General features: G+C 43.4%; 1 protein-coding gene and 1 long non-coding RNA gene across 3 annotated transcripts; one reads left to right on the top strand and one right to left on the bottom strand.

Moving 5' to 3' along the window:
• Window positions 1-658: 658 nt before the first annotated feature.
• On the bottom strand, window positions 659-3,727 carry LOC306814212. Its single transcript, XR_013777114.1, has 2 exons — window positions 3,587-3,727; window positions 659-2,656 (listed from the first exon to the last, which is right to left on the bottom strand). It is a non-coding gene; the product is annotated as an uncharacterized lncRNA (long non-coding RNA).
• VLDLR (very low density lipoprotein receptor) lies at window positions 3,697-18,319 on the top strand. Of its 2 annotated transcripts, XM_079330014.1 has the most exons (19): window positions 3,697-3,999; window positions 8,002-8,121; window positions 9,065-9,187; window positions 10,047-10,169; window positions 11,447-11,818; window positions 11,916-12,038; window positions 12,123-12,245; window positions 12,697-12,816; window positions 12,896-13,021; window positions 13,399-13,570; window positions 13,888-14,112; window positions 14,281-14,399; window positions 14,769-14,908; window positions 15,024-15,165; window positions 15,472-15,618; window positions 16,520-16,609; window positions 17,004-17,081; window positions 17,189-17,358; window positions 17,673-18,319. In XM_079330014.1, exons 1-19 carry the CDS (start codon window positions 3,789-3,791, stop codon window positions 17,706-17,708), a joined length of 2,760 nt encoding a protein of 919 aa, XP_079186140.1. In that variant the 5' UTR covers window positions 3,697-3,788; the 3' UTR covers window positions 17,709-18,319. The 2 variants fall into 2 exon arrangements, with proteins under 2 accessions (XP_079186140.1, XP_079186141.1); XM_079330015.1 differs by lacking the exon at window positions 16,520-16,609 and having other exon boundaries at window positions 3,698-3,999.
• The last annotated feature ends 4,930 nt before the right edge of the window (window positions 18,320-23,249 follow it).

Genomic DNA, 23,249 nt, shown 5'->3' with positions numbered 1-23,249 from the left:
TTCTTTGTTCCCCTTCTTTTTGTGTAAAGCTACAGACAGAATATGGACACAAGCAGGACTTTTTAACAAGAGTACAAACCTTCACACAGTTTGTAGAGAAGCCTTAAAAAAAAAAATAGGCCAATTTATCCCTCAGACACAGACACACAATCACTTGAATCAGGATTCATGCACATACCTATTTTAAATTATTCCCAAAGGATGTATTCTCTCTCTCTCATCCTCTCCACTCCTCTGAAGTCAGTAATACAGATCCTGGCTCTGCACATCCAAAATATAGCCATGAACACAGTTCCTTCATTTACTGTAAGTTCAGGCATGCAATCTCATAAGCAGTTAATGTCTTTAATGCCAGCACACAATGAAGAAAATATTTCTGCAACTGATCCTAACGCAGAGTGTTATCCCATAACATATAGTTGCTGCTTTTTCTACCCATGAAACTTTCTTTTTCTTTACTAGATTAGGCTGAATACTGTAGACACATCCTCACTTCATGTTCTCCACCAAAGCAGCTGAAGGTAAGAGTTCCCACTGATTTAAGACCTGAGGCTGAATTAGTAATCCCAGTGCTTCAGGAGTTCATTTAGAAATGAAGACTATATGGTCTTTAAGGCAAAAAAGAGAAAGGAACAAAACACACTGAATTCATGTTACGTGTACTCCAGGAGGTCCTTTTTGTTCTTTATTTTTCTCTTGTAAGTTGATTTTACACTCTATAACCAAGAGAGTAAATTAATTATCCCAAAAGATCCAAACCTAAGGATGGGACCACTTATCTGCTTTTTTGTAAGTCCAAATTCATTTACCAGTGAATTGATGTTGGAAAGTCTCAGGGCGCCAATATCTGCCACAATTCCCGAAGGAAAGGTAATATGATACTTTTTCTTGTTGTGTCATATTTTAAGATGAAGGCAATGCCTAAGTGGTTTGCTTAGCTTCTTGGCAGTACTTTCCAGCCTTTTCAAGCAAACATCATATATTCAAGAATATTCACCAGTTACAGCCAGAAAACAGGGTGGAGACTTGGAGATTCTGCTAAAAACAATTAGCAGTAATAAAAAAAATTATGCATAATATTTAATACTTGCTTAACTGAGGTGTCAATGCCAGGTTTCCCTTCACACTTCACTCTCTGTACTGAGGTTGTGCACTTTCCTATCCACCTGCTGTCTGCAGCTTCCTGACTTCCTCAAAGCTGAAGAAGTTTAACTCAAATATGCATCACAAAAAACAGACTGCAGGTCACTAGCAGAAACAAAGCAAATGTTAATGCATTTTCCCTGACTAAATGAATAGAAGAGTTTTAATTACAAGAGCCAGCTCCCATTCCCTAGGATATTCAGTGTCCTTTCTAAACCTTAGGCCATCCTGGGTGCTTTCCTGCTGCTACTCCCCTATGTGTATGTACTTTCAACAGACAGAAACCCACAATCTTATCCTATTCTCCTGTACAGATATACTCTGGATCGTATCCTTGTATGAACAAGTGACTCTCTATTCATTATACAAGCTGCAGACCCCCCAGATACCTTTCCATTCCCACATGAAGGAAGCCTTTGAAAGGCTATAGCTGTTGCAAAGGCATGAAACCTCAGTGCAGCTGGCTCCCATCTTGCAGACCATCTCATAGCATCCAGCAGGATTCCTGCCACTTTCTTGAACAGAGTTCCTGTAAGGATAGTGCTACGGATGGAGAAAATGTTTCTGTCTGAGATCCCTTTATGGAGATTCCACTAAAACCTGTGGATTACAAGATTCATGCACTAACTTACTCAAGCACTTTAATATAATTGAAATTGTAAACATTACTTTATACTAAGTTCTGCTTTGGAGTCCAAAACCTAGAGCTAGGTACATCCCAGATAGAAAGCTGGACACCCATCACAAAGCCAGGTGCAGATGCTCATGGAGCAGCCATAACACAGGGCCCAAAGAATAATTTTTCTCTCTCCATTAAACCTGTATTTTCCACAGACAAACAAGGAAGGCCATCAGCTACCAGGATACACCAAGGTATGTCCAGCACTGTATTTATGCATGACTAGAGTCTTCTTATGTATTGCTGCACTCAGGATGTGTCTTGTAAAGCATTTCTGTAAAGACAGTAGGACATTTATGAACATGCTGTTCAGCTCAAAGCACAGCAGACCATGCAGCAGTGAGCACTGAAGGCAGTATGTTCTATTGAAGATCTGCAAGGAGAATTATGTTTCCAATACACTACTTATGCTACACCACCTTCTTGAAAACCCCAGTCAACCCCTGTGTACACAATAGATTTTTCTTGCTTGAAGCAGCATATGTTTGCAAGAACAAGGCTGTAGCATCTAATGCCACATACCAGGCAGGCTGGGAAAACAGTCTTTGCCCCTGAAGCCATGAGGTAGAGGAGCTGTAGGAAGGCAAATACTAGAACTGCTCTCTTCATATTTACACACGTATGAAAAATATAATCCCCAGATGTATTTCAGTTACATGAAATCAAATCTTGACTTCCTAAACAAGTCTGTGATACATCAGCTATTTGCCCATTTTGATGGTGTGTACAACGAACTGCAGGAGATAATCCACTCCAAAGTTATTCATGCAGTAGTATGGCTTGTCTTTAGTGTAGTCATGATACAACTGGATGTGAATCAAAAAGAGCTTCACTCTGCAAATAATATACAAAGAAACATGTTATGACATTGAGGAAACATGGAAAATCAAAGATGCTCGCTTCACTGGAGAAATCATTCATGTTACTGGAAAAGACTTATAGTATTAGGCTAATAAATCAAGACTTCATTTCCAAGGGAAGAAACAGCAACCAGTTTCTTCATTTTTTGATGGAGCTGCTTGCTGAGGTTTATATTTGTACAACAGTATTAAAAGCACAGCACACAATACCACCATTAACTAGCAAGTATATAAAAATAGGTTTTTTAGAAAAGCAGAGTTTCTAATTCTAAGAGTGCTGTGTACAAACGCAACTTTGCATTTTACCAGCCCTTCTTTTCTATCTGTATTTCACCGAATTTAATGTATAAAACGCTACAAACGTGGTATAAAACTGCCAATTCGCCTCCTCAAATACAAGGTTACGCTTGTAAATACACGACTTTGACATACTGTTTTGTAAAATTACTAATTAACTACAATCGGATTACGCAGAAGTGCTTTTCTTTCTCTAGAGCCGCGCCTTCCTCGTTTTAAAATCAGGTTCCGCTACAGAGGGAGGGAAAACCGCACAAACACGCGAGTATGTGCGCACGGGGCCGCGGGCACCGCGTGGCGGAACCGCGTCTTCGGCGGCAGCCGGAGCGCGGCGCGGGTTTCGGCACGCCCGGACCTGAGCCGCACCCCCTCCCGCGGCCGGCGGCAGCGGCGCTGGGGACACGCAGGGGAAACAAAGCCGCCGCCGCCGGCGCGCGTCCGACCCGCTCCCGCCGGGACTGCCGCGCTCCGCCGCCCCGGTGCGGGGTCTGGCAGCAGGGTCGCGCCGTGCCCGTCCCCGCCCTGCGGAAGGAGGGCCGGGCGGGGGGGCTCTGCCCGCGGCACAGCACAGCACCGCACCGCTCCGCGCCGCCGCAGCGCCACTCACCGCGCCGCCCGTGCCCCGCCGAGCCGCGCCGAGCGGTGTGCGGGCGCGTCGCGGCGGCCGCAGGTGCCGCGGAGGAGGTAGCGGGGGCGGGCGGTGCTGGCGAGCCAACCGGGGCCCGGCGCAGCGCCGTGAGTCACCAGCGGGCACGCCGGGCGGCCGGGCGCTGCTATAAGAGCGCCGCGGGGACGGCCTCCCCCCGTGCATGTCTCCGGCTGCCGCCTCTGCTCCTCGGCTCTCCGCCCGCAGCAGCGCTTGCCTGCCCGTGCACCCTGTCCCCGGCGCGGCGATGCGGCCGGACCGGCAGCACGGAGACCCGAGCGCCGACAGCCGCGGCGTGGGGCGGCGGACGCTCCCGCGCTGCTGGGCTCTGCTGCTGCTGCTCGCCCTCGGCTGCCTGCGCGCCGCCGCCGACGGTGAGTGCGGGGCTGGGGGAGCGGGCTGGGGCGCGCACCGCCGGGGCAGCTCCCGCCGCTGCCCCCCGCGGCGATTTCGTCCCCCATCGCCGGTTCCTTTCACCTCGCTCTCCTTATTTTCTCCCGCTCTTTCGGGCTGCCCGCCCGCTGCCCCGGGGGGAGCGGGGCGGGCCCCGGCTCCGGCCCCCGGCTGAGCAGGGGGCGCTGCCGTCGCGCCGGCCCCGCCGCCCCCCGAGCCGGGTGAGGCGCCGCCTTCCCCCCCGGGGCCCCGGGCGGCGGGAGCCGTGAGGGGGGACTGAGCCCCGGGAGCCACGCGTCTGCTGCGGGAGGGGCCCCGCTTCCTGATCGATGCCGAGAGGGAGGGCTGAGGGGCTGGGGCTGCCGCCAGAGGGTCGGGAGCACTGGGGCTGTGCTTTGGAGGGGGAAAGAGGAGCGCTCGGGAAGCTCGCGGCGCTAAAGGTGCTGTCAAACTGCGGTGCAACTTAGGCTTTGTGTTACCCGGCGGTGTTTGGCACGGCTCTGGTTTAGGGTAACCACCGTGAGGGATCTCCACCTGGTGGCAAGGCTGAGTGCTGCCGGCGCTGGGCGCTCGCCAGTAGCGCTGCTCGTGGCCTGCTCGGACTGCCTCCCGCCGCAGAAGCTGGTGCCGCTATTGGCAGGGGCCCTGCACACCGAGCCAGCTGGGTGGGCGTTTAAAGATATTTTACTCTTAACTGCAAGTAGTAATCATTTGGTTGACTTCTTTCTTCCTTGAGGAGCTGAGCTACAGCCTTCTCTCCCAAGTGGGAGGTGGGCATTTTAGGTCTGCATTGTCGTATGCTCTTAAATCTCCTGACTGTTGGCCTAAAATAGGCCTAAAGTGTCTGGCACTGGCTGTGTTTTGTGTAACAGTGTGCAGTAATTCAGACACTGGATATATCCGGTAGCCCTGCCAGCACGTTGTTGTATCCAGTTCTGGTACAAAGAGAGAGAGGAGAAACGTCTGCCTAGTCACCTCTCCCAGCATTGTAGGGTGCTACCATCCCTGATCTGCAACACACATGGTTAAAGAACTGTAGAATGAAGGACCAAGCTGGCTGGCACTGAAACTGCTACTGCACTGTGCTCAGAAATCATCACAAGAGATACACAGTGGAGTGTAATTAGTAGACTAGCTAACCTCATTATTCTGATTGTTCTTTAAATTTGAGTCGGTGGCCCCATTAGCTCTCTTCTGCTAGTAGTTGCAATTGCTGGGGTCTGGGAAAAGCCTGAGCTAGTTCGTATATGAGTTCTCGAAAGGTTTCCCAATCACGGTTGGAAGCTTTTCTGGGACTTGGTGTCAGATGACAGTACACAAGTGTCACATGTTTGAAGCTGCCCAGACAAGTAATCTGGCAACTTGCTTAAGGGGCTGAGACTAACAGTGATAGCAGAGATATGGAGAAAGGTAGTTTAACTTGGGTAGTCAGTGTAACTGTGCGCCTTCACCCTGCACCCATTGATACTTATGAGACAACTTCTGCTAAGAATTTACCTGGGGAACAGTAAAATGTGTTAGCAATCACAGGGTCTGACTGGTTCTTGACATTTTTAAGCCTAAGCTATATTCTAAGGAAAAGAAAATATGTGAAGGTGCTTCTGGTGTATGAAGAGCACATAAAGAGATGCTTTAAATTAGTGGCTAATTGGTGCTCATCCAAAAATCTTTAGGTGTCTAGTGACTGAAGCTGCAACTGACATCTTACTCCATTGCTTCAAGTAGCAATGGGCTAGACTGGTAGTATCTAACTAAAGGGTTACCTGGCACGAACGGTCCTTGGTGTAAGACGGGATCAGAATTACTGGCTGTAACTAATCATCTTAACTGGAGTTCATTTCAAGTGGCTGTTAGAATCTGACAGACATCTTCAGGAGCAGTAGCAGATGTTGACCTTCCCCTTTGTGCACCTGGGCAGGTGTTAGGCCTTGTCGATTTTTTTTTTTTTTTTTTTTACTAGTTTGTGGGCTAAAAGTAGTTGCTCTGACATTTCACTTGGTATTAACTGCAGAAGCAATGATACCTTCTTGGAATGGCTTGTTGTTAGGATTGTAATTGTAGAGTTATAGCTGTTACTCCAAGCTCAGCTATGGGTTCTGTTAGCCTTGTCCGTAGCTTCCCTGTAGCATTTGGTCAAAATGGTGTTGTGTTTGTAAGTCACAATGTATTAGGCAGCTTTAGCAAGCCTTTTCTGGTTATTCTAGCTTGAAATGGACTAACTAAGGACTGTGGAGTTATTTTGGGATCTCCTTAGTGGGATCTTCTCTGTATGCTATTTTGGGAAAGGTTGGCTGTTCTCACTCCGAATGCCTGAATGAGGAAGTCCCAAAACTAGCAGGAGTTGCATATTTTAAGTAGTAGTACAGTAAAACCTGAAATATGTCATCAGGGTTCACGTCTCTAACCATCTTTTAGAGGTTGCTGGTCAACAAGTATCAAACTTACAACAAGCTTCTGATTGTGGCAGCTAGTCCCAGTCTTAGGTGACTGGGGTGTGCTGTCTAGCACAAGGTGAGCTAATTGACAGCTCATGACCAGATAGCAGTAGTAGCTTTACAAAATCATGCTATTGGAAAGCACATGCTGGTGTAATTCTCAACCAGAAAAGGAAACAGAATGGAACAGTATACACGAGAGCTCATATTCTGATTTTTGGTACTTTCTGAACACAGGTCCCATGAAAAAAAGTTTTTGACTTTTTTTCTAGCAACTGGGTTACTGCTTTGCTCCTCCATTAAGGCTACTAAAACATTAGCCAAACTCAGTAAGATTCTGTTTCACGTCTTTGATCGTGGATTTACATGAGGCATTCAGCAGATAGAAGTGCTCATGTTCTTGCTTTTACTGTCCCGCATTTGTGAGTACTTCATGTGTGATGGTTAGCCTATATAATGTAAAACAGCTGAGTACCTTCCTTCTGCTTGGAAACTGTCTTGCATTTTGCGTGTCATACAGAGAGGATACAAAATAGTGGATGCTAACTAAAATTCGATGCCTTTTGAGCTTTGGAATGCCAGGACAAAGCACCCTCACCAATGATGCAATAAACCAAGAAGGATCAGGAGTCTTGCATTGTGCTGTAGGCCTGTGCAGCCAATACTGATGCACAGTCTTACACACTTGCCTGTGTGCATTAAGTGGAACAGCTCTGGCTTAGATGCTGAGGATGCAGGCTTCTTTTAGCAGCCTGACAATTACAACAGGGCTTCCAAAACAAAGCATGTTCCCTTGGGGGATGGGGTCATACAGTTGTAGAGCTGAAGATACTCTGGAAAATGCACTCTAAGGATCTTAAAGAAAGCTGTACTTTACTCAAGCATACTAACAAATCAAGACTTACCATTTGTGAGACAATGGACTTGATTCCAGAAGAAAGTGATAAATTACTTTGCTCTTTTGGCTTCACACTTCTTTTGGTGTATACCAAGAAATATAGAGACATGGCACCCAAAGGGGTGCCACTGTTTGAGGAGTAACATATAAAGCATGAAAACTCTCAGCCATAAAGCAGTTACCTAAGTTTCCTTTACAGATGTCTAGGATTCTGCTGTAATATGTTAGAAGCAGAGCATTGAAATGCTAATCCAGCTTGACATTAATCATATTTAAACCCAGCTTGCTTAAAGTTTGAAGAGTTTTGACAATGTGATGCTGGGTGCAAGACAGCAGAAGTAATTGTGGACACACGTTTTTGCAGGCTTGATCGTGTCTTGAAGAGGAAAACTGAATAAGAGTAACACTGAGACTGCTGCTGTTGGGCAGGTGGATGGTTATGGTGCTTAAACTCTGTACTTATACTGCAAAGGAAAGCTTTTGGCTCTGCTTTCATGATTGAATAGGGTGATTGCAAAGATTTGGAGCTCAGATCTGGTTTCATGTTCGTATTATGCTCTTTATTGGGCTGGCTAGCTTCTTGATCAGTGGGGAGCACGAGAAGATATTGCTTAAGAGTATCAAGGCTTAGGTTCCTTCTTTCATTGAAGGTGCGAGAACAAAATGTGAAGAATCCCAATTTGCATGTGGTAATGGACGCTGTATTCCTCAAATCTGGAAATGTGATGGGGATGAAGACTGTTCAGATGGCAGTGACGAGAGTGCTTGTGGTAAGTAATCAAAATAATACCTCTGTAGTAGTACTTGCTTGTTGGAAGTGGGGACTTAACAGTGGATAGCTGGAGAGATGCTTATCCTATCCAGCACTTCTGGCAGTTGGAATACAAAGACTAATTCCTTAGAATAACCACTTTTGATTCCTTGTATCCATCTGAAGCAATTGAATTTTTCTGAGTGTTACCTAACTCTCCTGCAACTGGCGACTGAGACTAATCTTGTGACCAAAATTCTTCCCTTGTGAGAGTGATGACTGACAGAACCAGAATATAAGCCTATGATCAGGTGTTTCTTTAATACAAATAGGAAATGTTTGCTATTAGCACTCTGCTGTTGGCTATTCTATGGTTAAAAGCCCTGTTTTATATGTGAAAGTGATTCTGTTGTGTCTCCTGTAAACATTAAGTCTAGCTTTGGCTGCCAACCCTTGCTTTAAGCAGACATAGAAGCCAAGATAGATGACTAGATTTACTTGGAGACCAGGCAAAGCATACTCTATATCCACCACTAGTGTGGTTGAACTGCCAGTCTCCTCAAGCAGACCTAAACTATTACCCTGGGGTTACATAGTACCATGCTTCTGTAATGGCAAATCAAGTGCCTCAACTATAAACTCAGAACTCAAAACCTAAATATTAATATCAACAGACCTTATTTTAACTCATCTGTTCAAAGCAGCAGCAAATATAGACTAACCTGATTAGTCTCCTTAGCAATATTGGTCCTTTAGTGCCTTATTATATGAATATAAATGTTTCTCTATGCACAGAATAACTGTAGGAAGTGCTCAACAGCACTGTTTACTAGGCTGGTGAGGAACAACACCAGGCACCCACAAACCAAGGATAGCAAATAACTTTCTAGGGCAACAAAGCTGATTAGCAATAAATAAGCTAAGCTCTGGTTCCTAAACAACTGCCTTTTTCTCCCTTGCAGTGAAGAAGACATGTGCCGAATCTGATTTTGTGTGCCTCAGTGGTCAGTGTGTGCCTAACAGATGGCAGTGTGATGGGGATCCGGACTGTGAGGATGGCTCTGATGAGAGTTCCGAACTGTGCCGTAAGTGAACCTGGCATGGTGGTGTAGCCAAGCCTGTGGGGAGATGCATTTTGACTTCTTGCCAGTTTGCAGTCTGGCTCTCCTCCTAAAGCAAAGACAAACTTGTCTTGGGGAGCAGCTTCCTAAGTGCTTGGCTTTGTCAGGGTCTTAAGCAGTCTTTCACTGCTTAAAAGATGCAGAACTGAGTGGGCACTCTTGCATTGTACTGGTAAGAGAAGCAAGTACCAGGTTTTATTCACAGTCAGAAGCAGCAAGTAGAATGTGGCAGGCCTGGGTGTCACTGTGGCTTGTCCACCAAGTGGTTGCTGTTCTCCAAGGCAACTACTTTGCAAGTGCAGTCCCAATACTACCAGAGCTAATGTAGGAACTGGGTATATGACTGTGTGTTGGGTGTGGGAAGCAATAGTGCAGAGGCTTGACTGTGAGGTGTTAGGATTAGCAACTCTGGTCTGAAGTATCATAACTCATCAAGGAGTATATGTTCAGGAACTGTCATTTTCCTGTATGAATAGAATCCATGATGGGGAATAATTCAGCCTCAAGTCCTAGTGCACTTTGGCATTACTCCTCCCTACTACTACTTGTTGTAGCTCAAGCTGCTGCAGTGTAATTGGTGTGCAGTCACAATGCTACCACTGCAAAGGTACCCTTAAAATACTAATTTCTTTGGAACTGGAAACATCTTTTTTAACTTAACACTACAAAATAGTATAGCCTTTTTCATCAATGTATACAGATATTGGCACCTAATAACTGCAACTTTGTCCAGACCTGAAGCCTTTCAGTCTCAATTTTCTGCACAAATGATGAAAGCCAAGATCAGGAGCTCTTAGATTGAACTCAAACTTTCTTTCAATAGATACGAGAACATGCCGGGTAAATGAAATCAGCTGTGGTCCTCAGTCAACTCAATGTATCCCAGTATCCTGGAAATGTGATGGTGAAAAAGACTGTGACAGTGAAGAAGATGAACAGAATTGTGGTAAGGAGAAAAATTGTGACTGCATAACTCCGTTTGAAGTTAACTTGTCTGGAAAGGAGCTATCTGGGCAGTACACCTGGGAAGATAAATTTTTTATAGTATCAATATCTTTCCTATATTCATTTTATTTTGGAGCCACTTAAACCAAACTTTTTCTACTAAGTTAAGAGCTACAGTAGTGTATGCTTTTTAATGTATCTTTCTTCTCTGCTAATTTTGGCAGAGGTAGGTTTAGTCACCTGGCAAGCCACCTGTCAGAACTTGTTCTCTAGTGGGTTTCTGAAATTGCTGCTTTCATTAACAAATTAATTGTCTCCTGAAGTGTAGTAGCAACTTTTAGTTGAGGGCATAGCTGATCTACTTTACAGCTAATCCTGAAATATCTGGGAAGCTGGATGTCTGATATTTGGGTAGCAAGGTGGGGGCAGAACTTCAGGCTGGTACACAAGTAGAGCTGCCACTGCAGCATTAGAATGCAGGATTCCTGGATTATTCAAAAGAATTTGCATACATATGAGTTTTCTGATGTGTTCTGAGACATATTTCTGTAACCAAAGCCACAGGGTTGGCTTCCATCAGAACCCCCTTACCTGAATGACCTAATGAGACACAGATCTCCAGACTTTTGCTGGAGTGTGTCATTGGAGTTGGCACCTTACTCAGCAAACTAATCTAAAAGTAAATCAACAGACAGTGTTTCTAATGAAGCTGATAAAACTATGAGCTGTTAGTTACATTGCTATTAAACCGGCCTAATTTGTACTGACATAAATTGCATGGGTTTGCTTAACCACGGGATCAGCTTGGGCAAGATCTTGGTGTATCATCCCCACTGGTCCAGGCAAATGGGACACTGCTGTCCTGGGGACCATCACAAAACACTTTAATTTCAAACTACAGTACACGCTGACCATGAGACTACCTTAATCTTAGTCTGCATTCTTGAGTTAGCAATTCTCTTACCTTATGTCTTTGGTTCACAGAGTTGGACCCTGCTTTCTGAAGTGCAATCTGAAACACAGGACAGACCAGCTATTTCAGAAAGTTATTTTCACTCAGTAGTTCAAATCTGATGCCTATCACTTAAAATGGCCAGTGGCAAGGAGGATTCACACACCTGTGAATCCAGGTGTCCTGTAGGTAGTCATTTAGGCTTTCTTATTGTCGTGAACAGGATGCTGATCTTCTGTCAGCTAACAGCTGCCAAACAAAATACCGTGACACAAAAGTCAGCCTGCTTGTGATAATGTACTATTCTCTTACTTCCATTACCCCAGGCAATGTGACTTGTAGTCCAGCAGACTTCACATGCAGCAGTGGGCAATGTATTTCCAAGAGCTTTGTCTGCAATGGTCAAGATGACTGCAGTGACGGTAGTGATGAGCTGGAGTGTGCACCTCCTACGTGTGGAGTTCATGAGTTCCAGTGCAAGAGCTCGACTTGCATCCCCCTCAGCTGGGTGTGTGATGATGATGCTGACTGTTCTGACCACTCAGATGAGTCTCTAGAGCAATGTGGCCGCCAGCCTGCACCTTCTGTGAAGTGCTCTGCCAATGAGGTGCAGTGTGGCTCAGGTGAATGCATCCACAAAAAGTGGCGCTGTGATGGAGATCCTGACTGTAAGGATGGAAGTGATGAAATCAACTGCCGTAAGTTCTTTTCTAGGAGATACTGCTTGACTCCTCTCTTATTTCCTCTACTTCAATAGACCTCAGGAGTAAAAGTCTGTAATGGTTGTGTCCTCAGCTTCTCGGACCTGCAGACCAGACCAGTTCAGATGTGAAGATGGGAACTGCATCCATGGGAGTAGGCAGTGCAATGGTGTGAGAGATTGTCTGGATGGCACAGATGAAGCAAATTGTAACAATGGTAAGCATGGAACTGAGCAAGAATAAAGACTTTTGCAGAATCTGTTGAAGCTGGTAGCCACCCTCACAATCTTCATTATGTCAGTTATTCAGTGCTCTGGGCCTGGCAAATTCAAGTGCAGAAGTGGAGAATGCATAGATATCAATAAAGTATGTAACCAGCAGAGAGACTGCAAGGACTGGAGTGATGAGCCCCTTAAGGAGTGTGGTAAGTAAATAAACTCTTTGCACATTGTTGACTACTAGATGTACTTGGGTATAGCTTCTGAGTTGTCAGATGTCAGCTGGAATGCCCATTGGTGCTTTTTGATGGCAAACTGAGGCCAGCCTAGTTAATAGGCTAGTTTTATCCTAGCCATACTGGCTGATAGGATGATTTCTCTGTAGCCAGGAAGGTACTTGAATGCATTAGAAACACTGAAATTTCAGGTGCCTCAATCTTTATTGCTGCCTGCTTGTAACACAGAAAAGGTGCTGGTAGCTGACTGAATGTGAATTTGTGGGGATTCTCTTGCATGTGACTTGATGTGCCAGAACAGTTTCTCAGATGTAGCAGGCATTGTTAGAACATGGGTGTGTACCTGGGGAAGTGCTCCATGGTAAAGTCTATAAGACCAAACATGCATGCCTTCTCAGAAGTGGCCAATTCTGTCTTCTAGGCATCAATGAATGTCTGGTGAACAATGGCGGATGCTCTCATATCTGCAGAGATCTCATTATTGGCTATGAATGTGACTGTCCAGCTGGGTTTGAGCTTCTGGACAGGAGAACCTGTGGAGGCAAGTATCTAGTAGTTTAACATGGACTCCACTGGTGATACTGGAGGTGAGCATAAATTAAACTTTTTTTTTTTTACAGATATTGATGAATGTCAGAACCCTGGTATCTGTAGTCAGATCTGTATCAACCTGAAAGGGGGCTACAAATGTGAATGTAGCCGTGGCTATCAGATGGATCTTGCTACTGGGGTGTGCAAGGCAGTTGGTGAGTATTGACGTAAGACTTTCATATCGCCACTTTAAAATGAGTCAGCAAGTGATGCACTGTTCATATTACTGTGGTTTTTACACTAGCTGTTGTTACTGATCAGTACTAACACTTTGAATGATGCCATGATACAGTACTTAAAGCTGCCTGACATAAACTGCTTGTGTCTGCTCCCTGGGCAGGAGGATCCTCCCCATCAAGTTGTGGAGGGAGAAAAGGATGAGGTATGGTACAGCCAAGACCTCTGTCAGAATCTCCTACCAAGTCTGGAATGGAAAAATATTAAATATGATGACTCCTAACACTTTTTGTAAAAGACAAGCATGTGATTGAGTATCTAGAAGTACAGATAACACTTTGAACTCTTTTCACAGGGAAAGAACCAAGTCTAATTTTCACCAACCGTCGGGACATCAGGAAGATTGGCCTTGAGAGAAAAGAATACATTCAGCTTGTAGAGCAGCTAAGAAACTCTATAGCTCTAGATGCTGATATTGCTGAACAAAAGCTTTACTGGGCAGACTTCAGCCAAAAAGCAATCTTCAGGTAAATAGGCTTAGCTTCTGAACCTAGTGTACTTCCCTAAACCATCCCATGTGCTACCCAAGCTATTTCTCTAGCCTCTGGTAGTGAAGACTAGATTCCTGGTGTCCTAAAGAGAAAGTACAGCTGATGCAAATTCCCACAGCTAGCAATGTGTATGTGCATTGCTTATTGCACTTCCTAGTAACTGCTGCTACATTTGTACAAAAGGCGCTTCATGGAAAGTTCCACATGCATCTTCTACCTGAAATCTTGTGCAGTTTTTGCTGAGGTGTGCCAATGGAAGAAGTGGCTGAAAGCAAGTAATTCTTGTTTTCCAGTGCCTCTGTTGATACCCGTGATAAAGTTGGAACACATATCAGAATCCTGAACAACGTACACAGCCCTGCAGGAATTGCTGTTGACTGGGTTTATAAGAACATCTACTGGTCTGACTCAACTGCAAAGACCATTTCAGTGGCTAGCCTGGATGGCACAAAAAGAAAGGTTTTGTTTCTCTCTGAGCTGAGAGAGCCAGCCTCTATTGCTGTAGATCCCATCTCTGGGTGAGTGTTTGTCCAGGTTCTTTTGGAAGAGCAGACCTACCAACCACATGTTGTGATAACTGACTTAGGTAGCCTTAGTTATTGGTCATAATAAAAAATTGATCTATTATAAAGAGTAATACTACACAGTACTATAGTACATCATACAACATAAATTCTGCTTCACAGCTTTATGTACTGGTCAGACTGGGGTGAGCCAGCAAAAATTGAGAAAGCAGGAATGAATGGATTTGACAGACAGCAGCTTGTGACAACAGAAATCCAATGGCCTAATGGAATTGCTCTAGGTATGTTGAACTTGTCTCTGTGCCAGAGGTATTCTGGAGCTTTAGCAATTTTTTGCTACAAAAGTCAAGGTTATTCTTCAGAAATCTATTTCCAGCTTCTGAGAAAGGGAAGCTTCTGTATGCCTGAAGACACTGCAACAGGCAACAGCACTTCTCAGATACTGAAATAGTAACTTTTCCTGAACTGCTCTATATTATAGTTGAGGCACAGGCCGCATAGGCATCACTGCAGCAGCCCTCTGTGTCCTGGTAAGAAACTAGGGCATCACCGCCACCATTCTCAAACCTGTGTGCATTTCAATTCTTGCAGCAAGCTTTGGAGGTTTCCTCCATGTGAACACTAAATATGTGGTGATTTCCCCCTCCTAGATCTTGTAAAAAGCCGTCTGTACTGGCTTGATTCTAAACTACACATGCTGTCAAGTGTGGACTTGAATGGCCAGGATCGTAGAATTGTGCTGAAGTCGCATATGTTCCTTCCTCATCCTCTTGCTCTAACCATTTTTGAGGTAAGAATGACTTCCTTGTCATTGTCAGAGATCCTCTTCTTGCTGGTATGTGGCAGGAATGATGGAGCTGATGGCATCATGGAGGTAATGGGGATGCAATGGCATTGTCTTCTAGGACCGTGTGTACTGGATTGATGGAGAGAATGAGGCAGTCTATGGTGCCAACAAATTTACTGGAACCGACTTGGTTACCCTAGTTAACAACCTCAATGATGCACAGGACATCATTGTGTATCATGAACTTGTTCAGCCTTCAGGTAATTTCGGTACAGGTTATAGTTAAGTCAGTGTATACTTGTAAGAAGCCTGCCCTGCCTGGATGGTGGCAAATGGTATCCCTTCTCTGTACAGCTGTCCATTTCTACTTCTGCTTGGAGCTTCTAACATAGGCAACCCCTTGGGAATTGAGAGTTCTAGTTGCAATTGCTCTCTTGAGCAGATATAAGTCTATAACCAGCTGAGACAAGTGATTAATCTAAAACAATTATTGTGCAAATACTTCTGCTACACATCTGGAGCATGAAGGCTCACTCTTGTTCACTCCTTAATTGCTGTACCAACAGGTAGGAACTGGTGTGAAGAGAACATGGCAAATGGAGGCTGTAGCTACCTGTGCCTTCCTGCTCCTCAGATTAATGAACATTCTCCAAAGTACACCTGTGCATGTCCTGCTGGGTACTTCTTGCAGGAGGATGGTCTGAGATGTACAGGTACTGTAACACAACTGTGGTCTTTTCCAGGATGAATGGGGAGGGAGTAGAAGAGTATTGAACCTGTTTGTGGGAAGGAAATAGTGGTATAGGCTGACAGCTTTGCTAAAATTAATCTGATATAATTAATCTTGGAAGGGAGGGTCTTATGCATTAATACGACCCTCAGAGTCTACAGCTGCTGTTCAAAGTCCATGCTTTGCTTCTTTGTCCTCATCATCATTTGCCACAAGACCTTGTACATCCATGGCTTTCTGCAGACAGCAAGCACAAGGATGAAACATACTCAGCCTCTTGTAAAACAGGGGTATAAACTGACATGGCTGTACATAAAAATACACAGTGTGTAAAAGGTGATGAGCTAATGTTACTGTCCGACAGAGTTTGTATGTCCTTGTCAGTCCAGATAAACATGCTGCTGTAATACTGTTGTCAGCACTGACTATGCAGCAAGCTTGCTTTATCCAGTGAAGTGGAACTGGAAACTCCGAGGTGCCACTGACTATTGCATTTTGATTCTGACTGCCACAGAGTGCTAAATGCAAAGATGCTGGCCTCTCTTGGCTGCTCTGTAAGATTGTTGTAGGTATCAAAGTCTGTATCTAACAAGTAAAATGGTAAAAAGAAGACCTTATGTGAGGGGTGGGATGGCTTATAACTGTTGTGACTTTACATGCCTGCAGTTCTTTCCTGATTAACCATCTGGCCTTGTTCTTTTCATAAAGAACTCTGCTGAGAGTGTGCTAGTGAAATAGTTAATGTCAGTGTTCCCAGTGAAGCTAACAAACTGCATGATCATTTTTGCCATCTGCTAAACCTTCACTACCATGGCTCTCATAGCAAAGCCATTGCAGAACTTCAGGATTAACTGATCTATAATTAGTTCTTGATCTATAATTAGTTTCAGGTACTGGAACAACTGTGGCTTACACTGAGGCTAAAGATACCAGCACAACAGAAAAATCTCCAACTGTTGGACTAGTTCCTGGAGGTACTGGTCCCAATAACTCACACTGCTAAACATTAGACAAATTAAATGCAAACTGACCAACTAGCTTACTTGGGAAGTTTTCTCCTTTGCATGCAAATAGAGAACACAGGCCAGATCATTTGTGTAGTGTAACAGCTGGAGCATGTGTTAAACAGATTTAGTTCTCATAGGACAGTGTGGAACCTGTAGGTTCCATGAAATCCCAGGAGCGCTCAGAGAAAGTGAGCAATAAAGAAAGCTTTCAACTAATACACGATGAAGCATGTTAGGCTCTTCTAGCAGTGTGCTGCTGAGAAGCTAATCAAATAGGAGCTTCTGGATTTGGGAAATGCTTTCACATGACAATCTGCCAGCCTGTCAGTATGCAAGCTCACTGCATCAAATTCTCATGCAGGATTCAACACTAGTGGTGCAGCCTCTGAAGTAACTGCAGCTGGAAGAACATCAGCAGCTTGGATCATTCTCCCAGCTGGTGAGTATAGCATTTACTAGCCTTTTGGACCACATGTGGTGGGACAAGGCACTCTTAGGAGCTTGACCTGACTGTACTCCATGTTTGCAATCTCTATCTCCCTGCAGTATTGCTGATGATGGCTGCAGCAGCTGGCTACTTCATGTGGCGTAACTGGCAGCACAAGAACATGAAAAGCATGAATTTTGATAATCCAGTCTACCTAAAAACTACGGAAGAGGACCTCACAATTGATATTGGAAGACACAGTGGTTCAGTAGGACACACCTACCCTGCAGTAAGTAAGCCTATTAACCTATTATATCTGAGACTCCAGGTTAATAGTTAGAGTAGAAAGACTGCCAAATTATGCCTGAGTTGAATTTAGGAAAGGTCTCTGCTTTTGAAAGCTGCAGACAAACTACTTGGGCTGAATCAACTGACAACTTTACCCTATAATCAAGGTTAAAGTTGTGCTAGGCAACTAGTGTCTTTACCTGGGATGGAGTAATCTGCTGAATGTGGTCACTAGCCTGCAGAATTAGCAATGATGTGTGTTGCTCTGTCTTTTATTACTGCAACTGTAGCTAACTTGTACTTACTCTTTCACAGATATCTGTAGTCAGCACAGATGATGATATGGCGTGAGCACTGGATCAGCAATCACTTTCAGTTTACTTGTGTCTTACACTCTTTGGGGATAGTAACCAGGTTTGTGGCTGAAGGACTTCCTCCATTCTTGGAAGAAAGAAGATACTTTCTGTATTTATGGAACACTTGTGTAAATAGTTATTTTCTACAGTTTAACAACTCTGTAAATACCTGTCCACAACAATTCAGCTGTTTGTGGTTACAGTTTTATCAGTAACCCTTGGGTTGGTTAGTCAGTAACATCACTGACCAAATATAAAGCACTTTCCATAGAAAGCCATATTCCAGCCACAACTTGTGTAACACCTGTACATATGTCTATAGGCCACTTGTAAATAATTATTGGAAAATCACTACCAAGCACTTTGAAATACTTCAGATGTAAATTATTGTACACACTCTTTTTCAGTGATTGGGGCAATGGCAATAGGAAAAAACGGGTTACTATGATTGCCAAAAATTTGTAAACATAAGTAATTTTATATGTATAATTGTTTCAATCTTGTCTGTTACCTCTTAGAGGTCTACAAGAATGAGAAACCACTGAGAAACCACTGTAAAACTCAAATGCAGCCGAGGGGATAAAAATAAAACGAGTCAAGCAGTTGAAGTATTGTTCTCAATTATTGTTAGCACCAAAGTAAAATTATGTATCTCCTAAGTTGAAAGCTTTAGTATGCTACACTACCACTGCCAGCCAGATCATGAATATTTCTTCAGTTACTTCAGCAGCATTCTAGGCAGCTAAGACACTTGCCAGGTGACATGTTTGTTATTGAGACTAATAATCTGCACAGAGTAATGGACAGAGCGGCTCTCCTATCACAGCAGCCCAGCTGATCTCCTAAGTTAGGACTGACACTGGTTAAAATTACTCAACTACTACTGCAAGGTGTTGAGAGGCAGCACTGGCAGATGTGTGAGGTGGAGATGGTTCAGAGCATGACAGGTGAGTGTGAGGTCCGTGCAGTGTCAGGCTGTTGGCAGATACTCCCCATAACCTTTGTAGTATGAGGTACTGCTTGACTCTTGCTAATCCTTCCCCCTTTAAGGTAAGAAAAAAAATGCTTGTGGGGGAGGGGTGCAGTTTCAAGGCTAAGACATAGTTTGGAAGAAGCAATAATCTCTTGGTTATGCTTTAGTGATGACATGTTAAATCATTCTCAATCAATCTTGTCTCTAAAATAGTAACCATGAAAATAAAGTCAGAACTTGGATCAGTTCCTAGGCTTGCCTCCAATTCCTGTTCTCATTGCAGTTACAGCTGGGGTCTGTTCTCCTAATGATCTTCTTGTATTGTGGACTCCTTTATTAACAGATGAGGACAGCTGCCAACTTGTGCAGGTTTGAAATATGTTGTTTCTAGCAAGTTCACAGCTCTTTGGGGAGTTGAAGCTTCTAACCAGCTGTCTCTGGCAACTCTTAACTATAGACATTTAAGATCTCTGGAACTCACGTGTACTAAATTGCCTTGTAAAGATTAGGATGTAAGGGGGCCTCCAAAGTTTCTGACTGGCAATATTGTATCTTATTTTACCAACTATCTGTTGGGATAAAGTGCCTTTCATAGATGCCTAATACATGGCATTCATTAGTTATGGGGTGGAATTCAGCTTTTCCAGTTAGACTTCTGACTCTGGATACTTTGAAGTATTTGTGTTCAGATGTGACAAAACAAAATTCTCAGATGGATGATTATATATTCACATGGCAGCTAATTACAGACAAAATGCTCTGCCTTCCCAGTCTTTGTACAGAACAGCTCTACTTTTTTTGCTGAAGTTCATTGCTCTTACCAGTATCCTACCAAATGGTATAAGGAAAGACCAGTAAGACCAATAAAGACACTTCTTCCTGAGATTAATATTTATTCAAAGTAGCAACTTAAGTCTATTATGGGAACCTGAAATAATTTTTACAGACACTGTCGACTCTAGGAATTTGTTTTCTGACTTTACTCCAGTGTGCTGAACAAAGAATAGTGCCTTGACAAACTTTTTTTTTTCCTGTAGTCTAGAGGGGCCTTAACACTTCACCAGATAAAACATCTATGGATTCATTTAGCAGAAGAGAGGAGGGAGGGATATAAGGCAGCAGCCAGAGATGGTACAAGATGGCTTATACTTATTTGCAAATGTTGTTTGGTTTTTAGTCTCACTAGGTTTATTCTTTCCTGCCCCTCTTCATTTTTGTGTTATGAAATCATTGTTTACTTCCACAGCAGGCTTGGAGAATGGTCAGGGATTACTTCTGTAAAAGTAGATCCAACTTGCATTGACAAATACTTACTCTCTTTGAACAGTTTTTTCCCCTCTGTCATCTGGAAGTGTTTGACTCTGGTTTACTCCTTGTCATATGAGTCCTTTGGCATCTAGTGAAGGTGGTATAACTGTTCTGAGCACTCCCACAGCAGCACCCGGTGGCTCTGCTGGTTCCTCTAAAGGAATTCTCAGCCATCATCCCTGCCTCAGCTCCTTTGCTGCAGTCTTGTTGTATCCCAAAGCAATGGGACATTAACAACTTCTTTGGTCAGATTTCACTGTTAAGGTGACTATATTCCTCCTGAAGAGTTTTCTGCTTATAAATACAAAAATATGACTGTTTGGTTATTGAGGTAGTATTCAAAGTAATGGTATAGTTTTTGCTTCCCAGAAGAATATGTAAGCCCTCTGGTTCTGTTTCTGTTAAGTGTCTGCTTGCCAGTGTGAGTGCAAAACTAAAATTGAGTCTGACTTTTTCTTTCCCTTATAAACATGCAAATGTCTCTTAATACACTCCTTCTGCTCCTGCATTATTTTCTGCCTCCTGATTGATCTGCCTTTATTTTTATAGCACTGCAAGTATTTTACATTATTGCTCAGAGGGAGATTAACATAAAGGGAAGTGATGCTGCTCATCTGATTTTCTTCCCCTGCTGCAGCTTGTTCCTCTACAGCTTGCTACAATATGCCTTTTCCAACCCTATATTTTTAATGAACACACCTTTTTTCCAATCAGATCTTTCCTGAAACAGCAAAGGTGCATTTATCTACTTTTTGTAAGTGCTGGATCTTGCTAGATAAGAGGAAAAAGTACAGAAACAGAGACTTAGACTTGAAGAAATAGTGTGAGAGTCCTCAGATAAAGGAAAAAAAGCATACAGCTACAGAAGTCTCTTTACAACTTAGATGTAAGAAGAGGTCTGCCAGTACTTTCTGTAGATATGGCACAGCATTTCTATGAAGTAATGTGCTCCTGTTCCTTCTCTGGGCTAGCTCACAACAGTGGTCCGTGTTATCACTTACTGGAAGAAGGTGTTTGGAGAGGTCTGTTTGCTCTGTTGAAGTGCAAGAGCCAACTTAATACGTTCCTGGTTGCCAGTTTTTGCTTTTCCTTTCCTGAGAGAGCTTTGAAATTTGCCCATATTAAATGAAAAATTCTTCAGAGCAAGGAGGGTCAGACAGGCTCTGCAATCAGTTAGGCTGCTGAACATCCAAGCTGTTAAACATCTAAAATAAAGACTTCCTGTGGAAAGAATGATTGATGGTCTTAGTTCTCCTTGCCCAGCACTGATAGGGACGCTTCCTCACTGCTGTCAAGAAGTGGAAAATGTTTCATATCATACATGAAATTTCCCCTCCACCACAACAGCCCAAATGGGTAACCGAAGCCTAACTTCACTAACATACTCTATGTAATAAATTACTTGAAGGTAGGAAACGCTAAGCATTCAATCAAGACAAATGATTGGGAAAACTTCATTTCTTAGAAGTGGATTTTTGCTGTGGAGGTTGTCCTCTGTAGAAAAACTAGACAGTTTTTAGGTAATTTCCCCCTCCTTCTTAGACATCCTTTCCTAGAGACAAAGTTCAAAATACATGGAAATGTTTTATCGTAATGTCAGTGCATTGACAAAATTGATAGTTGGATAGCAACATAAAAAGATTAACTTAGCTTTCAGAACACATGTTTCTTTCCAGTGGAAAGTATTTTTGAAAGGCCTCTTGGAAAGGCTGATTATTGAATACAGTCAATGCCAAAAATATCTAGAAACAGTGCTATGTGTTCTCATATCCTTTTTGTGGATGTGTGCACACTGAGAAATGTAAGAAAGCTTTTTCCTTTTTTGGACTCTTAACTATATGAGAGCTCATAGGTGCATTTAAATTAAAACTTGCTTGAAAGTTAGATTGTGGTTTAGTAATTCCATAGTGTGTTGTGGCTGCTGCAGTCTAAGTGACAAATACTGTGAGTTTAACATTTTGACTGATGCCTCTAGTGGTAAAAAAAGTTCATCCCATTAACTTTCTACAAATAATTATCCTTAATGTAGCCTCAGTATAAAATTCAAGTTACGTGTGCTATATTCATACTTTGTCATTCTGGTTTTACTAGAAAAAACACTGATTAGTCTTTAATTAGCATTCAACCCACTGCCCCTCTCCCCCAACTTTTTTTGATAGAAGAATAAGTCAGTGTCATTTAGGGGCAGAGGGAGTGGGAGGATGGTGTTCATAGAATTTATGTATAAGCTGTTGGTTTGTGATCACATTATCAAATACCTGGTGCCCAGTAAAACCTGGTGATTTTTTTTTAATTGGAGTATACCTATATCTTGTCTCAGGGAGTTTGAGAAATTGCTTGGACAGAAGTGGGTAGCTGGAGGATTGTAGCATATAAAAAGAGATTTCTTCATAGCCCTTTGTCTTTTTGTCAGCCTCCACTGCCAGTTTAATTTATGTAAGCGAATACAGAGAAAGAAAAGTTGTAAAACTGCTTGCTTACAGAGAGCATCATTCAAATGGTGTCATGAGAACTGCATTTCAGTATTTGATATAGTGCATCCATCTGAGAGAAAAACCACTCAGAAAAGCCATTTTTCACCATCTTAGGTTTCAGATGCAAATACCCACTGACTGCTGAAGACCAACATTTTGTTAGCTGTCTTTGTAATTCAAATGTCACAGGCAAGTAGTGGACGTTCCCAGTTATCTGATATTGTCTAAGGGTCCCTTGTTGACCATCAAAAGCCTCTATCAGAAAGCTGTTTGGTGCTCCCTGTATAAGACCTGACTCACCAGGAAGTGTCCCAACAGTTGCTTTTTAGTGTTCAGCAGTTAAAAGGATCCACTCCAGAGTATGGCCTCTTCAAGTGGCTATGACAAATAGCATTAATAATTAGACCTTACATTCATTTTGTTCTTCTCATCTGACACTTCAGTAGCAGTTAGTGTTAAATTAACTAACTGGCAGTTTTTTACATGGTTCTGTGGGGGCAGCTGAGAAAGTGATGCTGCCTTTAAATTACCTCAGAAGAGAAGGAAGCCAAGCAGCCAGGCTGGTCATTAGGAGCCTAACACTCACATTAATGAATCAGTAAAGACTGAAATAATCACAACTTGTGTAAATCAATTATCTCCAGAGCCTGTTGTCCTGTAGAGAAGAAGTGAAGCTTCACACTGCCTCAAGAAACAGGGCTGAGCCAGGGGTCTGCTGTAAGGAGCTCAATCCTCATCAGAGAATATTCCAGTACTTCTGGTATGCTTAGATAAGTGGCAG

Source organism: Erithacus rubecula (assembly GCF_903797595.1).
Source record: "Erithacus rubecula genome assembly, chromosome: Z".
Taxonomy (NCBI): Eukaryota; Metazoa; Chordata; class Aves; order Passeriformes; family Muscicapidae; genus Erithacus; species Erithacus rubecula.
This window is presented reverse-complemented; position numbering and strand designations above follow the sequence as displayed.